Genomic DNA, 18,937 nt, shown 5'->3' with positions numbered 1-18,937 from the left:
TGGGGTGCTTGGGTGGCTCAGTCGGTTAAACATCTGCCTTTGGCTCAGGTCATGATCCCAGGGTCCTGGGATCGAGCCCCGCATCAGGCTCCCTGCTCCAGGGAGCCTGCTTCTTCCTCTCTTATATACCACCTGCTACAAGAACATCTGGACTTCTCTCCTTCACATCCCTGAATCCTTCTAATAATGTCATCCATTCCTTCATCAAGAACATTGTATTTCAATATAACTATGGAATCTATTTCATAATACTTTCTTCCACAAGGCTCTCTAAGACTGGTAATTCCCTAACTGGCCTCAACCACCCTGTATTCACTTTCCAGCAAAATGGGACAAGGTAAAAATTTTCCATATATCAGCATAGATCCCGAAAGATAGTGACTCTTTGGCACTTCAGGTGTAACTTTTAAATCCCAATAAATTGAATACAAAATCATATACATATGTGCACTTATTGTTTTTTCTAGTGTGACGATCTATAACTTTAATCAAATTGTCCAAGTAGTTAGTTGATAACCAGAAAACTTAAGAACCATGTAGCAGATGTTTTGGTGCCAGGCCTATATTTATTCAGCATTTACTGTTCCCATATTTCCTATGGGAAAAATCAATGACTGACTGAGGGCCTTCTCCAACTGCATGAGTGTGCTGGACCCCTAAAGGACAGATGGAGAATGCTGGGGAGTTAATATCCCAGGCACAGTCTCCAGCCATCAACAGATGGGAGTTGGTAAATAAACACCCCAGTTCCTCATTCCTCAGATGGGACAACTCCAAGACTTACTCTATATAATCTACCAGGATCTCCCACTGGGATTGACCCATTATCCACAGAGTCATTCTGCTCATCAACATACCTTCTGTTGGCTTTTTTCCATGGTTGTCTCACTTCCCCATTTCCTTACTTGTGTTTCCTGGAATCATATTCTAAATAAAAACTTGCACTCACATCTGTACCTCAGGGTCCACCCAAGTCAAACCACGACTCTCCTGGTTCCCATAGACATCATCCATTTTGGCTATCACTTGGTTCATCTATACTCTAACCAACCAATACTAAAATCAGAATGTTTGCTAAATGGGTCAAGTTCTATATTCCTCTTTGGAAACCAGCTGTGTTTCACTGATCCCCCTGTAATGATTACATTAGACCCTTGTCAACAAAAAACATCCTGGAATGCCAGGATTTTGTTAGAGACAAGGAAAAGCTTTTTTGCCATGCAGCTTCCAAACCAGGGAAATACAACCTTTGGCGGCAAACTGAAAGTACACTCCAAAGGGGAAGGATTAGGCTCAGGGTTAAATGGACAAAAACTGCAAATTCTGTGCCCTTTATGGGGACTGGTCAGACTTAAGTCCCAAACTGCAAGTATAATGAGTGGAGTGGCAAGGAGGATAGAGTTCATTATTTCTGGTAGCACTTTCAGGATGTGGCAGCCTTTTGAGAGCATGACAGGATATGTTGCAGGGGTCTTTTGCAAATTTTGCTGAATTTTGTGCAAGCTTGCCACCTTAGGTTGTGCTGATTGGTTTTGTTCCACATGGTCATTCAACCTGTTTAAAAATTTTAGTTTTTTCCTCCTTTGACATGAGGGACCCATTTTGTCTATCAGTTGTATTGTCTAATTATTGGGGTCTTTTGTCCTAACCCGACTTTGTATTTAACCTCACTACATTCCATATCACACTAGAGGTAGCTGATGGAGAAAATACAATATTCTTCCTAATATCTTAGGCTACTGTGCCCAGCATCACACCACATGTGATCATCTCAACAGATGCAGAAAAAGCATTTGACAAAATCCAACACACTTTCATGATAAAAACTCTTCGCAAAACTTGGGATAGAAGGAAACATCCTCATCTGATAAAGAACATCTATGAAAAACTCATAGCTAACATTATATTTAATGGTAAGAGACTGAATACTTACCCCCTAGCATCAGAAACAAGAGAATAATTTCTACTCACAACTTCTATTGTACTAGAGGTTCTAGCCATGACAATTAGAGAAGAAAAAGGAGTAAAAAACACCTAGATTGTAAAGGAAGAAATGAAACTATATTTCCAGATGACATGATCTTGTATATATAAAATCCTAAGGAATCCACTAAACAAACAAACAAACAAACAAAAAACAGCAACTACTAGAATAAATGAGTTCAACAAGGTTGCAGGATATAAAATCAACATACAAAAATCAGTTGTATTTCTATATACTAGCATCTTTGACCTTTGGGCAACTTAACATTTCTGAGCCATTGGTTCCTCAAACAATCAGAAAATGAAATTAAGAAATCAGTTCTATTTATAACAACATCAAATATAATAAATTTAACAAAGAAATTTAAGACTTTTATTACCCTGAGAACTATACCTAAAGAAGTGGAAAGACACCCCATGTTTATGGGCCAAAAGGCTTAATAATAAGATGGTAACATTTCCCAAACTGATTTACAGTTTCAGTGTAATCCCTGTCAGAATTCCAGCTAGTTTTTTAGAAGAAAATGAGAAGCTGAATTTTTAAAATGCATATGGAAATGCAAGGAACCTAAAATACCCAACCCAATCTTGAATAAAAGAACAATGTTAGAAGACTTCCTGATTTCAAAGTTTATTAGAGCTACAGTATATAAGATAGTATAATACTGGCATAGATATACCTATATTAAAAAAAATTAAAAAGATAGACTTATAGATCAATGGATAGAAAAGAGATTCCAGAAATAAGCCTTTACATTTTATGGTCTTTTGATTTTTTTAAAATTTTTTTAAAGATTTTATTTATTTATTTGACAGAGAGAGAGAGAGCGCATAAGCAGGGGGAGCAGCAGAGCAAGAGGGACAAGCACACTGCCGGCGGAGCAGGGAGCCCGATGTGGGGCTCGATCCCAGGACCCTGGGATCATGACCTGAGCTGAAGGCAGACACTTAACCGACTGAGCCACCAGGCGTCCATGATCAACTGATTTTCAACAAGGGTGCCGAAAAAATTATATAACGGACAAATTGACTTTTCAATAAATGGTTCTAACACACTGGATATCCATATGCAAAATAAGAAGGTTGGCTCATAAATCTAAATGAAAGAGTTAAAACTTAAAACTCTTAGAAGAAAATGTAGGAGTAAATCTCAAGAAGCTTGGATTAGGCATAGGCTTCTAAAACATAGCACTATAAACACGGAGAAAAGAAAATTCTCAGCAGCCCTTTGGGGCCTGAGGGGAAAGATAAAAGGGTGTGAAAAGGAGCTGACCTAGGATATCAGGAGGCTAAATGTTTATTTCCTTATTCTGTTGAAGATTATAATCTACTTTGGTTTATCTGTCTTTCGACTTGAATTGAGACCCTTCTTCTTGCTGTCTTTACTGGGCTCTCAACCTTGAGAGAGTAACTGGAATCTTAGTACCACTCTAAGAAGTCAGCCCCTGGAATCTGCAGGCATGTCTTTTGGCAGATGGCTTTTTGCAGTTCTGCAGACCAAACCTAATTATCCATTTTGAATTGTCATCTGAGTTTCTATTTGAGTTGCCAATGTTTGTCCATTTGATTCTTCTCCTGTCCATTAAGCAATTTTAGTGCATGAAAGAGCATCTAAAAGAATGTCAGGAAACCAGCAGCCGTTTGTCGAGAGCCATATGGGATATCCTGGCACGATTCACCAGAAGTCCATTTCTTTCCTCAATCAAGCAAGTAGGAAATATATACTATTGTAATAAAAAAGTCAAAAAAGATATGGCCTAACACATCGGCAGAACGGTCTGCAAAATTCCTATCCTGTTAACAGAATCCAACATACGCACTGAATGCAATTCTACTTGGTCATGAAGGAATGTACTTAATCTCTAGCAGAGATTACAAAAAACTAAAATACCATGAATTGGAGCCACCTAATAGCTTTTTAATAAATACATATTAAATATGTTTAAATATTCTTTCTTCAGTTTTCTTAAGTTTCTACAAAGGGTCAAATTCCACCCTAACCCCCACCCCCATATAGCATTTGTCATATCTGAAGTTTGTCTGATTCAACAACACAACAGAAATTAATCTCCTTTCAGTGATACTCCCTATATTCCCTTCTTGCTTAGCAATAGCAACAGAAGGGAAATCAAATGAATAAATCAGCCAAAGTTTATTTTTATATGCAGTAAAGTGTTCATAAAAGTGAAATCATAATGCTCAGTGGTGACAAGAATGCTTTTTAATGACAAGGGGGCTTCTTCAATCTTTCAAGTGCTTTTGAATAAGGAATGTGTAATGGACTTTTAAACATATAAAAGTAGGGGCAGGTAAGATCACCTTGATAGCAAGTCCATCTATACAATAGTAAAATCTTTCCTTTATTGGAAATTTACAAGTTTCCTAGTCCTTTAGAGCTTGAGTTTTGAACTGGGATATGTTCTCACTATTAGCAGTCTGAAATTAGAAACATCCAATGTACCTGTGAAAGGCTGTCCTAGCAACGGAGTCACCTGGCGGTCCAAAGAATAGCCTTTCCTTGCCCACTGCCATTTCCCCTGGGCACCCCCTCAATTTCATCCTCCTCCTCTTCTTCACCACTGATTAGCAGAATGCATGGCTGATAAAGGTTCCGCTCCCCAATTTTTTTAAAGATGATTTCTTTACTTTTTAGTTTAAAATTTTTTCACGTAATCTCCACCCCCAATATGGGGCTTGAACTCACGATCCTGAGATCAAGAGTTACATGTTCTGAGGCAGCCAGGCACCCCTTCTGTTCCCCAATTTAAATGTGTGTATGGGGGGGGCGGTTCTACACCACCAAGCAATTCTCCAACACCAGCCAGGTGTCCTACAATTCAACCCAATTCTGACACTACCTACCCAGAGATTGCATCAGATTCCATAGGTTGAGGGCTCAGTTCTACATTTGGACCCTCCCCCACCTTATCACCTATGCTTCTGACCAACTAGCTATAGATTGTGGGTTCCATTAACCCCCTCCTTGGGCATAATTTGCTAGCATGGACCTCCGACGCCAGGTGTCAAGTCTGGGTTGTCATCTGTGCTTCTGACTGAACAGCTATAGATCAGAGGTTCCCACAACTCCCTCCTTAGGTTTGATTAATTTGCTAGAGCTGCTCACAGAACTCAGGAAACCCATGTATCCACTCGAGTACAAGTATATTACAAAAGATATTAAAGGATACAGATCAATAGCCAGATGAGAGATACACTGGGCAAGGGCGCAAACAAAGGGGTTTCTGTCATTGTGGAATTGGGGGCCCAGCATGGTGGCACATGGAAGTGTTCTGGTTCACCAACAGAGAAGCTCTCTGAACCCGCACCTTTTGGATTTTTATGAAGGCTTCATTACATAGGCATGACTGATTGAATCACTGGCCACTGGTGATTGATTCAACATCCAGCTCTTCTCCCCTCCCCAGAAATCAGAGGGTGGGACTGAAAGTTCTACCCCTCTATTTCAGGTTGGTCCTCTTGGCAACCAGCCCCCAAAACTTAGGGAATTTCCAAAAATCACCTCATTAACAAACCTAGCGGTGGTGGAAAGGGGCTGGTTATGAATAACAAAACATCCATTTCATCTTTATGGCTCTGAAGCATTTTCAGGAACTGAAGATAAGAGACCAAAGATTATAACAAAAGAAGTTCCCATTGCTCTTAATGCTCTAGAAATTCCAAGAGTTTTGGCAGCTATGGGCCAGGAACTGTATGTGAAGATCAAATAGATCAAATATATATGAGAAGTACTTCTCATATATATTTGGTCATTCAGATGAACAAAATATATATTTTTTAAAGCTTTTATTTATTAGACAGAGAGAGAGAGAGAGCAGGCACAAGCAGGGTGGGAAGCAGGCAGAGGGAGAGGGAGAAGCAGGCTTCCCACTGAGCAGGGAGCCCGATGCAATGCAGGGCTTGATCCTATGCAGGCTTGATCCTAGGACCGTGGGATCATGACCTGAGCCAAAGGCAGATGCTTAACTGCTTAACCGGCTGAGCCACCCAGGCGCCCCCAAAATATTTTTTTTCTAAATGACCAAATATATATCACAGTATCTTATAAACCACAATATCACAGCTGATACCTTCCCAAACTTACTAATAAGGTTGCCAAAGTTGCCTGGGATCTGTGGTCCCAAGCTTGCTTTCTTGTTGATTCAGCGCTCCTGCTATTCACTCACTCTTTCAACTCTAACCAGGGTCCTTTACTCCAATTTTCCACTGTATCCCCACCCGCTTCTATCCATGCTGGATCACTGAATAATCTACCAATTCTCCCCTTCACTTATTTAAATGCAAATATAGTCCCTTCTCCCTAAAACCATAAACAATATTAGTCCCATACCCTAAATACATACAACTTGCCCTCAAACATTCTATGCTCCATTGTTCCTGGGAAAAGAGTAAGGTTTGGCAAAGAAGTGTTGGCTCCCAATTCCATGTCTGATGGACAGAAGTTGCTTTACTAGAGTGCAGAGTTGGCCTTGTGAATGCAAGTCCCCAGAGAAACATTCTTAGGAAGGATGTTTCATCATGCTCTGTCAGGAAGACCAAGGCTAAATAGGTGTTTGTCAGCTTCCTTGGGAAATTCACATTTACAGCATGGCTGCTATGAGATTTGCAACCAATACAAAAAACAAACAAATTCCTCAAAGGAGTGTAATCTAGGTTCCAAAATCTGGCTCTCCAGCCAGGTCGTCTCTCTTTCTGGCATCTTCACTTGGATGTCCCCCAGGTGCCAAAAACCTAACATTTATACTCCACTAAACCTGCTTGTCCTCTATTCCCTGTTTAGTTAATAGCACCCTTATGCACTGATGGCCCAAACCTAGAAACCTGAACTGGTTTTGTTTCCTGTTCCTCACAGCCCACATCCAACTGGGCTCAAATCCTGCTAGTCCTGTTTCCGAAATGTCTCCTATTCCTTCACCACAACTGGAGTTCAGACCCCACCAGCTTTTATTTTAACTATGACAATAATTTCTTCAATGATCTCCTCCCTTGTTTCTTCCTACTCTCTTCAGATCTATCCTTGTACTGCCTCTAGAGTTTCTTTCCAAAACAAAGATAGAATTATGAAAGGCCCTCTTTAAAACAAAACAAAATAACAACACACACACACACCCCTTGGATTGCTCTTCCCGCCAAATTAAAAAATCTAACTTCAGAGGAAGAGAGATTATTGCCTACTCCGTGTTATACTCAAGCAACTGGTTAGTACATCTCAGGCTTTTGCTGGCAGGAATTCTCCACGAGTCTCACATGTGAGCCCTTCAGTAAGGCCAGGGAATAGACAGTTTGAATGCAGCTAGTCTTCTATCAGTCTTCTTCCTCAGGTGTCCTAGAAAAATCTATAGTAAGCCCCTCCTGACCACCCAGATTAGCATGTGAAGATGACTGGAAGCCAAAGAAAAACAGAGAAGTCCATTTTCTTGGGTTCAAGTGGGGACTCTTGCTATAGAAAAATTCCACTGGCTTTCTGTCTAATCTCAGACTTCCCCTTAATCACATTTTTAATGAGCGCCTCCTTTTCACCATTTTCCTAACTGGTCTCTTGTCATCGTACTAGTTTAATGGTTTTAGTTTGAATTAAGTTATTGAGGCATTCTATATATTTTCCTATTCAAATATTAGAATAATAGCTTAGAATGCCAACTCTTTTCTTACTGATTATAATTACAAACTGAAGTTTCAGGATTTGGGTTCAAATTCTGAAAGAACACTTCTCCTAAAATCTAAATTAATTCAGTCACCAAATATATTTTGAGCCCATATTTAGCACCAAGCACTAAACTAGATGTTGGGGCTAAAATAGTAAGAAAAAACAGACATGTTCCTTGCACTCATGGAGTCTACAGTTGGGTGAGTGGGATAGGCATTAATCAATCAATCAAATAATTTACACACTTAATATACAATTGTAACTATGGCAAGTGCTCTAAAGCGGAGGTGCCTGGTACTTTAGGAAACTATTATTCTGGAATTTGATTTAATCAGGGGATCTTTTTAGGAGGAGACACTTTCTCTGATACGGGAATGATGATAGGAGCCACTTGATAGGTCAGATGTTCTGGTCACCGTGACAATATCTGCAGAGTGGGTGCAGCTATGGGAGAGGACCTGGGGAGGGCAGGGATAAGGAGATGAGCTTGGAGAAATAAGAGCTAAAATCTTCATAGTTGAGAAGTATTATCTTTATCATAAATACAACTGAAGTCCTTGTAGAGCTTCCCTTTATGGGGATGGAATGTTAAGGTCTAATCAAAGAAAGGGGGACTTACCTGAATTCTATCTCTGACTCCTGAAATACCTTGTTAACACTTTAATGCCTCCATGACTCTAGTTTCTTTACCTCAATAATCAGTTTACCTCAATGCACGTCATCTCAAGTTTTGTAGAGATATTTTAAGGAACAATGAGTCATAATTGCTGAGTTCTTTGAACTCCTTGGATGAAAGATGTTATATGGTCTATAAATGTAAAGCATTGCTATTATCTATCAGACAGAAAGCTGTCTCCAGCCAAAAAGAAACTGGCAAAATACAAAGTATATGAGTCTCCATCCACTTCTGTCAGTTAAATATATAATCTGGGTATAAATTAAATGGGCTTAATGCTGGGTAGGCTCAGCATCTTTGATCTAAAATGCCCAGAGCACTGTGCAAACATTAAGTCATCTGTTCTCAAAATGCCCTATGTACATGTCATAAACACCAGCCATTATAATTCTTCCTGAGGATTACAATAGAGTTCACAGAGTTTAATTTTCTTTCCAAAGGTCACTTGCAAAGTTAGTGTAAAATCCCAGAAAGAGGATATAAACTCCTGTTTACTCTGCCAGTCCTATTTATTTTCACCCAAACAAGAAAACAAACACAAACACCTCAAAGCCAAAATATAAACTACAGAACATGGAGATGAAGGAAGAGCTTCAATAAAACAAGCAACATACTTTTATCCTTAGGTAAATATTGTATTCTTTCTTATCTTTAATATAGGACAAATTTAGTACTTGGTGGATTGTTTTGGCATAGAAAAAGAAGAGAAAAGGGAGTGAAGGGGAAGACACCATAAGGGACTTTCGGCAAAACAGGTGAAACAGAGACAGAGATGAGAGGAAAATGTCTAAGTTCACCCTTTTCCTATTAAACCTTTAATATTGGTACAAAACAACTTCTAATAGGGGAATTGAGAGTGAGGGAGAGACAAGCAATGCTCAGAGTCATTTTATCCAGGGCCTTTGAAAATGTTTTCATTTTTTTTTAAATCAGAAGAAATAATGTCATAATCCAGCCTAGATTAAATTTGTCTTTATACCAGCACAGTTGTAAAAGACAGTTTTATTTTAATTTTTAAAATTTTCTTTTTATTTCAAGTTTTTATTTAAATTCTAGTTAACATATATGGTAAAATTGGTTTCAGGTGTAGTAGAAAAGACAATTTTAATGATCTTTTGCGGTGGAAGGGGCCCACAAAGAGAGAAGTACCTAGGGTCCCTGATGATCAGAATGTGGCCCTGGAAACTTGGATATTTTGAGGAAAATCTGCTGAGGAAATCCTTGACAAAGATTTATTTATTCCACCCGGACACTAGAGAATCTTGGAGAAGCAACTATATATAATGTTTTTCAAGTGATTCAACTAACTGACTGAAGCAAGCTAAATGAAAAAACCTGGAGGGCTGTCAACAAAGGAAGATGTGATTTCTACATATAGCCAGCCAATCTACAGAGCACAGGAATGTTGTTTTATTTAAAAGGACTAATGAAGATTTGAGAATGATGAGCCTCATCTGAGAATTTATAACGACCAGTCTCCTCTCATGCTGGTTTCTGATCCAAATTTGTATTAACTGTGTCATTTGGGAACTTAATCCCAAAAATTATTTTTAAAGTTTTCCTGGATTGGTAGCGCCCCTGGATCCTGGCAGAAGCTAATACAAATCATCTCTCAAGGAAAATACTTAAAACCCTCAAATACTTCACACAGAAAAAGTTCCACAAAATCCACTTGCAATAAAAAATAATCATATGAAAAAAGAAACCTAATGTTAAGTAAGAACCTGTATAAACGACAAAACACAAAATATGAGGCGTGCCTGGGTGGCTTCCTCGACTGAATGACCGATTATTGGTTTCAACTCAGGTCATGATCTCAGGGTCCTGGGATCAAACCCCAGTCAGACTGCACACTCAGCCAGAAGTCTGCCTGGAATTCTCTCCTTCTGCCTCTGCCCCTCCCCTGGCTCGCATGCCCACTCACTCTCTCTCTCAAATAAATAAATCTTAAAAAAAAAAACCACACACACAAAGACTTTCACCTCAATTGAAGACAATTTTTGCATAAAGATAGGGAATTAAACACAAAAATTTGTGTGGAGCCTACATAAATAAATAAATAAATAAAATCTTAAAAAGAAAAAAAAAAGAAAGCTGAGTTCTAACCCAGCAGTGGTCTAAGTGAACCTTCAGAGAGCTTCAGGATTTGACAGCATCAGGCACATTTGAGAATGGGATGATGTGAACCAAAACAGGGTGATTGGTTCAAAGTTAGTTTAAAAAAAAAGTTTAAGAAACGGAGATTCCCACCTTCACCCCTTCTGCTAGCTGGCCTAACACTGGGTGGGTAAAAGTGGGTCTTTGGACAGGGGGTATCAAAAAGATACACTATATACAGAGATTTATACATGAAAGTTGATGCCCTCCGTGCTATTCCAGCCATCCTTCCAGAAAGCTGGCCCGGGGTGCCTGGCTGGCTCAGTCAGTAGAGCATGCGACTCTGGATCTCAGGGTTGTGAGTTCAAGCCCCACACTGTAGCCTGCTTTAAAGAAAAAAAAAGCTGGCCCACCATGTGTTTACACTCAAGTGCTAGATTGCAGGGTTTTTTGTTTGTTTGTTTGTTTCTAAAAGTAGGGGCACCTGGGTGGCTCAGTCAGTTAAGTGTCTGACTTTGGCTCAGGTCATGATCTCAGGGTCCTAGGATCAAACCCTGCAAAAGGCTCCCTGCTCAGCGGGGAGTCTGCTTCTCCCTCTCCTTCTGCCCCCCAACCACTTGTGTGCACTCATGTCCTCTCTCTCTCTCAAATAAAATCTTTAAAAAGAAGGGCAATTTCACTGGTGATCTCCCCAGATCAACCCAGTCACCAACAAACCCAGAACTTTCAATATGCTTCTTTTTTTCTGCCCTATTTTAACCTTTGAGCAGAAAACAACGAATTAGCTGAAATTGGAGGAAAGCAACTAGTATGAAGTGACAGAGACCAAAACAAAGAAAGCAATCGGAACAAATAGAGACTGTTCTTGGATAAGAAAGTTAAAATGCCATCAATAAAATCTTCAATTTTGGTCTGTATAAACTTCTCATTTTTTTAAAGATTTTATTTTTAAGTAATTTCTATACCCAATGTGGGGATTGAACCCACAACGCTGAGATCAAGAGTCGCAAACTCCACCTACTGAGCCAGCCAGGCACCCCTAAACTTACCACTTTTGTGTGTTCATGCTGGATTCACATTATTAGTGATGAAGGATAATTGGAACAAAAGCAGACTGGGATAAAGCCGCCCCCTCCCCGGGAAGAAACCACCCTTAAAAAGATTTTACACCCACCCTGGAAGGAGCCCTCTACCCTTTTCCATGTGATAGATGACAAAAACGTGATTGGATGAGGCACAGGGAGGGTTAATCAGATTAAAATAGCCCGCCAACAAACCCATAAAAACCCCTAGACTTAGAAACCCCAATGGCAACCTTCTCGGTTCCCCTCCCTCCTCTGGAGCCTTGTACTGTTACTTTGCTATCGATCAATAAGCCTTGCTTTGCTGCCCACCACTCTGTCTGGTCTACCTCTTCATTCTTCGAATCAGCATGACCAAGAACTGTGGGCACTGATGGAGAAAAAAATCCTGTAACATTAGGAATCTAAAAAAATTCCAGGTCACTGGCTAAGGGTTGATTTCTAAATATTATACACATGGCATAAAATTAAATATGTATTTATAAATTCATTGGCACAGGGGTAAATAGATGACTTGGATGGTATTAACCCATGAAGCCCATGCTTTTGGTATTGTAATACACTGTGAGAAACCTTCATTTTTTTTCCTTTTTTACTTTTAAGTAGGCTCCACACCCAACATGGGGCTTGAACTCATGACCCTGGGATCAAGAGTCACATGCTCTACCGACTGAGCCAGGCAGGCACCCCAGAAACCTTCATTTCTTAAGAAAAGCATTATCATTTTCCAGAAAGTAAAAATAACAAGTGTCACCTATGAAAGAAAGTTTCTTGTTTTACATGCCTTTATATTCCAGCTCTGAAGAGGTAAAAATCCTTTAATTAAGAATAAGTCAATCTCTGGGACACCTGGGTGGCTCAATTGGTTAAGCATTTGCCTTTGGCTCAGGTCATGATCCTGGGGTCCTGGGATTGAGCCCCAGAGCCCCACGTGGGGCTCCCTGCTCAGCAGGGAACTTGCTTCTCCCTCTCCCACTCCCCTGCTTGTGTTCTCTCTGTCAAATAAATAAATAAAATCTTAAAAAAAAAGAAGTCAATCTCTGAATGTGATCATAAGATTTTAATCATCTCTTGGTGTGTTGACAAATCCATTACTGCTGAGATATCTTTGTAAGAACAAATGCTATATTAACCATAGTTGTTTGTGTCTCCATAATTACCATCTTCTTGACAGACCAAGAATCACCTGTCTGCTGGTTTAGAAGCTATACAATGTGGAGTGCTTGGTGCTTTACTAAGATAGGACAATTCATTTAACGGCTGTGCACTACTGTTAGCTTGGTTTGAAAATATCAATCAACTTGCATGATCCAAAATTAATGAGATTATCTCATTACAGCTTTCAGGAGACATAATTTCCAAGCTAACTACAGTCACAAAAGCTTTTTAAGGTGTCATTAATAAGTTTCAGATATTTGCATAATTTTAGCTGCTGCTTATATGAAATAATGTAGTTACAAACCAAAGTCTAAAGATGACTCCATTTAAGTTTTTTCCTTTTTTTCCCCAGCTTTAATATAATTGTATAAAGAATTAGTTTCCTGAATAAGATAAATTGCTCCTTCCAAAGTTACTTAAATCTTGGAGATGATACACTTGGAAAAATTTGTGTTCAGTAATCTAATGAAGTATAAAACATTAATTTTGTAAAATTTACATTTTTAAAAATATATTCTAAAAAGATATATCAAGATATAATTTGAATTATTGTATGCGTATTAAATACTTTTTATTAACATATGTCAATACATCAATATATGAATTGAATATATTCAGTTCAACAAATACTAGAGAACCTAGTGTAAGCTGGTTTCCAAGAGTGACAAAGATGAGTAATGTGCCTTTTTGGCCTTCCAGAAATATTCAGAGTAAGGTAAGTGACTAATAGGTATGAAAATGTGTACCACAGAAGGAAGCAAAAGGTAGGGATTGCAAAAAAAAAAAAAGGTACTAGAAGCGAAGGGATTAAGATAAAAATCCTTTTGGATAATTTCAAAAGATTTCCTCTAGTAAGTGGTTGAGATAACCCATGAAGGATGAATTTAATTTCTACTAGAGGAGACACTTATAATAAATCTGTGCTGCTTTTAAGTGATTAATAGTAGGAAAAATTTTATATAACAGTCTGAAATAGATATGAAATAGATTATGTAACTTTAATACTTACTCTTGTCTAATTTCATGAAGTATAATGTGTTGAGTAAAAATTTAAGTTCCAAATATTTTATACCTTCAATTATATCCAGGAGAATTTTTGTTTCCTTAATAGGAAATCCCTAGCAGTTACTCTGGACTCTTCTTAGATCAGTCACAATTCCATTGGAGACAAGTTAAATCAGGATCAGTGGAGTGGGGGTTCAGATATTGGTATTTTGTAGAAGTTCTCTAGATAATTTTATTTTAATATTTTAAAAGATTTTATTTTTAAGTAATCTCTACACCCAAGGTGGGGCTCCAACTCAAACCCAGAGATCAACAGTCCCACCCTCCACTGATTGAGCCAGCCAGGCACCCCTCTAGATAATTTTAATGTGCAGTCAGGATAACAGACCACCAGGCTAAATTTCAGTTGAGCAACTCTGGTCTTACTAATAACTGATTTACTTTCCTTTGCTGGTTCAATAAATAATAAGAATTTTTTCAATAACATTTTTTATTAGCTACCACTTGACTATTTACTATGTGCCAGGCACAGGGCCAAACATTCTTTTATGCATTATCTTATGTAATTTTCATAGCTAGGTGTATTTAAATTACTTGCCCAGTTAACTGTCCCATTCCCGGACCCAAGAACTTACCCACTGCACCACACTGCTTCTCTCCTCTAACTCACTCCTGATAATGGAACTGTCGAGAACACCAAAGTCTATCAGCAGTTATAAATAAACGTTATCTGCAAAGAGCAAATAAGAACACAAATGACACAAGAATGAGTATGGAGGATACCAGGAAGTGACACTGTAGGTTGACCAGGCGATTCAAAATCTCCAATTCCCCGGTCCCCCCAACACCTCCTCCAGCCTTTAACCACCCCTACCTAACCCCACTTTTAAAGCTCACTGGTCCTTGATGGCCAATTTTAGGGAGAGAATAACCTTTGAATACAAAGGGTCAAAAAACCAGCCCAGGTATTTCCCAAATCCGAAGCCGCAGTCTAGGGGTTCAGTCATTACTGGAGATGGGGAAACACCTTCTCGAGCCTTCCACAGCAGCCCACCGACTCAATGAATGGGAGGAAATGCTGGGGGGGGGGGAGGTGCTGCTCAGTTCCCTTTCCCTAGAGCCTTAGGTGGGAGACCTCGCAGCAAACCTCCAGAGGTGGGACGCGTGGCTGGAAACCACCCCCCCATTCCCTACTACCCTGAGGGGAGGGCGGGGTGAGTGCCCGCGGGGCCAACCATATTTGCCGCCCTTCAGGATCCCGGGGCAGGCGGGCGAGTATTGTCCGGTGCCGCACCCTGAAGCAAGGGCGCGACCGCAGTTTCAGTTGTCTGGGGAGAGGGGCTGGCCCGACCCTAGTGCACAAACCCCGATTTAACTGAAGGCACTGAAGCAGGGACCCCGGCTCTTGCTTGGGGCGAAGTGCTGCCCGCTCACCCCAACGCGGAGCGCAGCTGGCGCGGGAGCTTCCTACTCCCGAGGATCCCTAGGGCAGCCCGCGCTGGTTGCCATGGCAACCCCACGCTCCTGGCGGAGCCGGCGCGCGCCGCGGGGCTCAGTCACTACCGGAAGTGACGTATTTCACCTGCCAAGCGAGGGTGGGGTGGGACGGGGGTGCGGAGGTGCCGCCGCCGCCAGCCAGTCGGGAGCGCGCAGGCACCGGGTGACTGAGACCCCGGGTGAGAGCCGCCTACCTTCAGTCACCGCCCACGGCCGGGCCGCCACCATGGCGCTTCTGCTGCGCTTCGTCTTCTTGTGCGGAGTCGCGGGTGAGTGGGGGGCAATTTGGTTCCTAGGGTTCCTATTGCCGGCACCGCCCTGGGGCGCTCGCTGCCTGCGGCCACCCGGGAACAATGAGGCGTGGGGGAGGGGACGGGTGCGATTTGGGGACGCTGCGGCAGTGGTGGCCGTGCGGGCGGTATTGCGCTGGTGTGGTTTTGCGGAGCCAGGCGTGCGAGCTGAGAAGGTGGAACGGCTCCGAAGGGAGCCATGCGGGGGCGTGAGATGTCGGGGGCCGGGGGGAGTTGACGGTAGTAGGGACCGAGCCCGGAGATGAGGGGCGGCAGTGGAGGGGCTCCCCGGGCGCGGGTGGGTGGGCGCGGCATGCCGGGTGCGCCTGGCGTCTTTCCCAGACCATTCTTTGCTGCGGGTGCGAGCTTTGCTTTATTTGCTCTTGCCCTTTCCCTTGTTAGCCGCCGTGTCGTGTCCTTCTGGGGTTACTAGATTTCAAAAACCTTGGGCTGCGAGTTTCCAGGTGTTGAGCAGTCCAGGCGGGGAGGCTGAATTACAAACGCCATGATTAAATAGACACTGAGCTTTTCAGTGCCTCCGATCATCTAAGCTACCTCTAGGAAAGAAGCGCTGAACGAACAGTAGCTTGAGCATATTCTTGGTCTCATAGAAGAGGCGAGCCCAGCCAACCCCGAGACGAACAGTAGCTTGAGCATTCTTGATCTCGTAGAAGAGGCGAGCCCAAGCACGAGCTGTTAACTAGAAGGTAGTTCGACGAAGTAGACGGTTGGAAATCCAAACTAGGTTCCTGCTGTATTTAGTCATGATTTCTGCAGCCTCGGAGCAAAGTGCAAAGAAGAAATTCGTAACCTCGGTTTGCGTTTATGATGAGTTAATTCATTTTGAAGATAAGAGGGGATGACTTGTACAGGGCAATTCCTAAAGGATTCGCTAAGTACATTTTTCGACTGCGCCTTTCTTGGGAGGGAAAAAAAGGCATTTAAAAAATGTGTGGACCATTAGAAGGCATGATCATTTGACGCTTTAAAAAACTGATCTGTTTTCAACCAGTGTTTTAACTGACTGATCTCGTTTCTCAAGGTAAGCACATGTCATGTTTAGAACCAAATGGTTAATTAAAAAAAAAAAAATCCATAGGTGCGACCCTCAGGAGGCACACTTTGTGCACCCTCCGGAAGGTTTTTTTTTTTTTATGTTCGAAAGGATCGGGTGGCCCTTTTTGTTGGGATGGCTCTCTGCTTCCTGTTGAAATGTTAATTCCATTGTTGGATGCCACATCTGTGAGCATTACTCATGGGATCAGCATTCTATTAACAAGTCTAATCTTCGATGTATAGCACCACCTCCACCTTTTTGATACATATCCTTTAGACGTGGGTGAAATTTCCAAAGTAAGCCTTCCGGAAAAGATAAAGGGTCAGTAACCAGTTTACACGGTACGTTCCCATCTTTGTTTTGTCAAGGACTGAACTGAAGTTGAAATGGAAAACGCATGTTCTTTCTGGGAAAATTATTTTAGGCTACATCTAGAGCAGAAAAGTGGAATAACAGACCATGTAGAGGATTTGTTTTCCCCCCGGGGATGTCCAGATAATTGTCTGGATTTCATTTTTTCTGGACACCTCACTTTGTTAGAAACAATCTCAACTGAAGATATTTTTGATACATACAGAATCATTCTCATAAACTGTGTACTAGGATAGTGAACTTCTCATGAAAAGACTTTAGCTTAGCTTTAGCTTAACGCAACTATTTTTAGGTACAGTTTTCCTGCTTAGGGAACAACTCAAAAAGCTATGTAATTAATGTATGGCTTTGAGTATTTCTTCAGATAACTCTTGCCATTCTAGGCATTCATTGCTATGAATTCGATTTGAGCGGTAACATGACTGGCTTCTACATTTGGCAAAACAGCGGAGGAGGCTTACATATTAAAAAATTGCAGTGCTATTTTTTCTCTAGATCTGTTTCCATATGGGTTGTAAAGAGTTTTGTTATATATTTTGGTTGCTAGTGGACGTCCTTTTGATGCATTTTATTACCTACCCAGTAGCAGGTCATACTACCAGTAATAATAGTAGCAGTAGTAGTAGAGCTGTAGCAGTAGTAGTAAAATAAAGCCTTGATCGAACAGTTATTAAATGCCTGTTAAGGGCTTTACATATACTCCTCTACCTAGCAACCCTGGAGGGTATGTATTATAATGATCCCTGTTGTACATGTGAGGAAACTGAGGCACAGAATAGTTATATAACTTAATTTGCCAAGGTCACAAATTTCCTCCTTAATCCTTACTCTTACCACTATGTTGTTTTTGCCTCTAAAGCAGCCACTTTCCTCTTTGGTTACCTCTAATTGACCTCCTAAATTTCTATCACTGGTTATCTGTCATGTAGTAAGAACCTGCTGTTGGTTTGACTATGTGCCAAATACTGAAGACTTTTATTATTAGCCCTTTAATTTCTTGATCTTAGTTGAATGCTTTCAGACACTATTAGGAAAACATGAGGAACCAGGGCTTAGGCGGGTGTTGTAAACTCATGTGTCCCATGTACCACCATCAGCATCACCTGGGGATCTTCTTAAAGTTTGGGGTGCTGCTGTTTCTCACACTGTCAACATGAGTGAAGCTAAAAAGTACTTGCCTCCCCACCACTTGTTAGCCCTTTGATGGCTGCAGGCCTCTGTCCTTTCCGTGTGCCTCAGTGCTTTGTGTGTCAAGAATAGGGATCCTACCATCTCAGAGTCATTACGGAGCAAAGTGAAATGTTTTATCATTTTGCTTTCCTGGAGTCTTCCTTTGCGTAAAAAATATGAAGATTAAATGTGAACTTTTTCCCCTCCATATACCTCTCTTACTGTTTACATTTTGGCCATTATACCAACTACCTAAAAAAATGTTGCCCCTCCTCCGAGGCAAGCCACTTTATATTGGCTCCTTACCCTAGTTGTTGTGGGGTGTCCATCAGTTACTCAGTTTATCTCATTGCACTCATAGGTCACAAGGCAGGGGCATTATTTGTGTTCTTGTTATAGTCCCAGTGTTAGCTTATGGTGTGTGGCAGATAGCAAATGTTCAGCAAATGTCATGTGACTGAAAGTTTGCAGCCTTTTTATCAATAGGCCTGTGTATATGAGGTGGCTCTCATCAGTTCCAGCTCTCTCTCCCTTCTCATCAAATAAAGATGGTCCTTGTAGTGGTCATTCCAATAGCCTTGTCTCATTCAGTTGGTAGTTTAAAGAAGTGCTAAGCTCTTGCCTTATCTTTGATTTCATTGTTCTAGTCCACTTCAGTTGACAGAGGTTAACAATAACGGGGTGCCAAGTCCATTTATCTTTTCGGAGCTCCTTGATACCTACTTTGGTTCTTTCCCACCTGCTAACCTGCTCTTCATCGACTTCATAGTAGGTCCCTTAAATCCCAGCCCTCCCCATGATTTAGCCCATAGTCCTCTTCTCTCCATCTTAAATGTGGGTGACCTCATCTGTCCATTACTATAACCTCCAAATAGTTGCTAGTGA

The 18,937-nt window shown here is 41.0% G+C and overlaps 1 protein-coding gene and 1 long non-coding RNA gene across 5 annotated transcripts in view; one reads left to right on the top strand and one right to left on the bottom strand.

The window, feature by feature from the left end:
• LOC118535358 (uncharacterized) overlaps positions 1-15,236 on the bottom strand; it is a 44,094-nt gene extending 28,858 nt beyond the window's left edge. Inside the window, exons 1-2 of one of the 2 annotated variants that reach the window (XR_013442204.1) lie at positions 15,101-15,236; positions 14,302-14,396 (exon numbers count right to left, since the gene is read on the bottom strand). This is a non-coding gene — a long non-coding RNA (uncharacterized LOC118535358). The other variant, XR_013442209.1, reaches the window with a different exon arrangement.
• A 19-nt stretch (positions 15,237-15,255) lies between these two features.
• Positions 15,256-18,937, top strand: part of CXADR (CXADR cell adhesion molecule) — a 55,840-nt gene continuing 52,158 nt past the window's right edge. For all 3 annotated transcript variants that reach the window (XM_036091694.2, XM_078057301.1, XM_036091693.2), the window contains exon 1: positions 15,256-15,432. In XM_036091694.2, coding sequence (XP_035947587.2) covers positions 15,390-15,432 — 43 coding nt within the window. In that variant the 5' untranslated portion in view covers positions 15,256-15,389. The remainder of the gene's footprint in view (positions 15,433-18,937) is intronic.

Source organism: Halichoerus grypus, chromosome 1 (assembly GCF_964656455.1).
Source record: "Halichoerus grypus chromosome 1, mHalGry1.hap1.1, whole genome shotgun sequence".
NCBI lineage: Eukaryota > Metazoa > Chordata > Mammalia > Carnivora > Phocidae > Halichoerus > Halichoerus grypus.
This window is presented reverse-complemented; position numbering and strand designations above follow the sequence as displayed.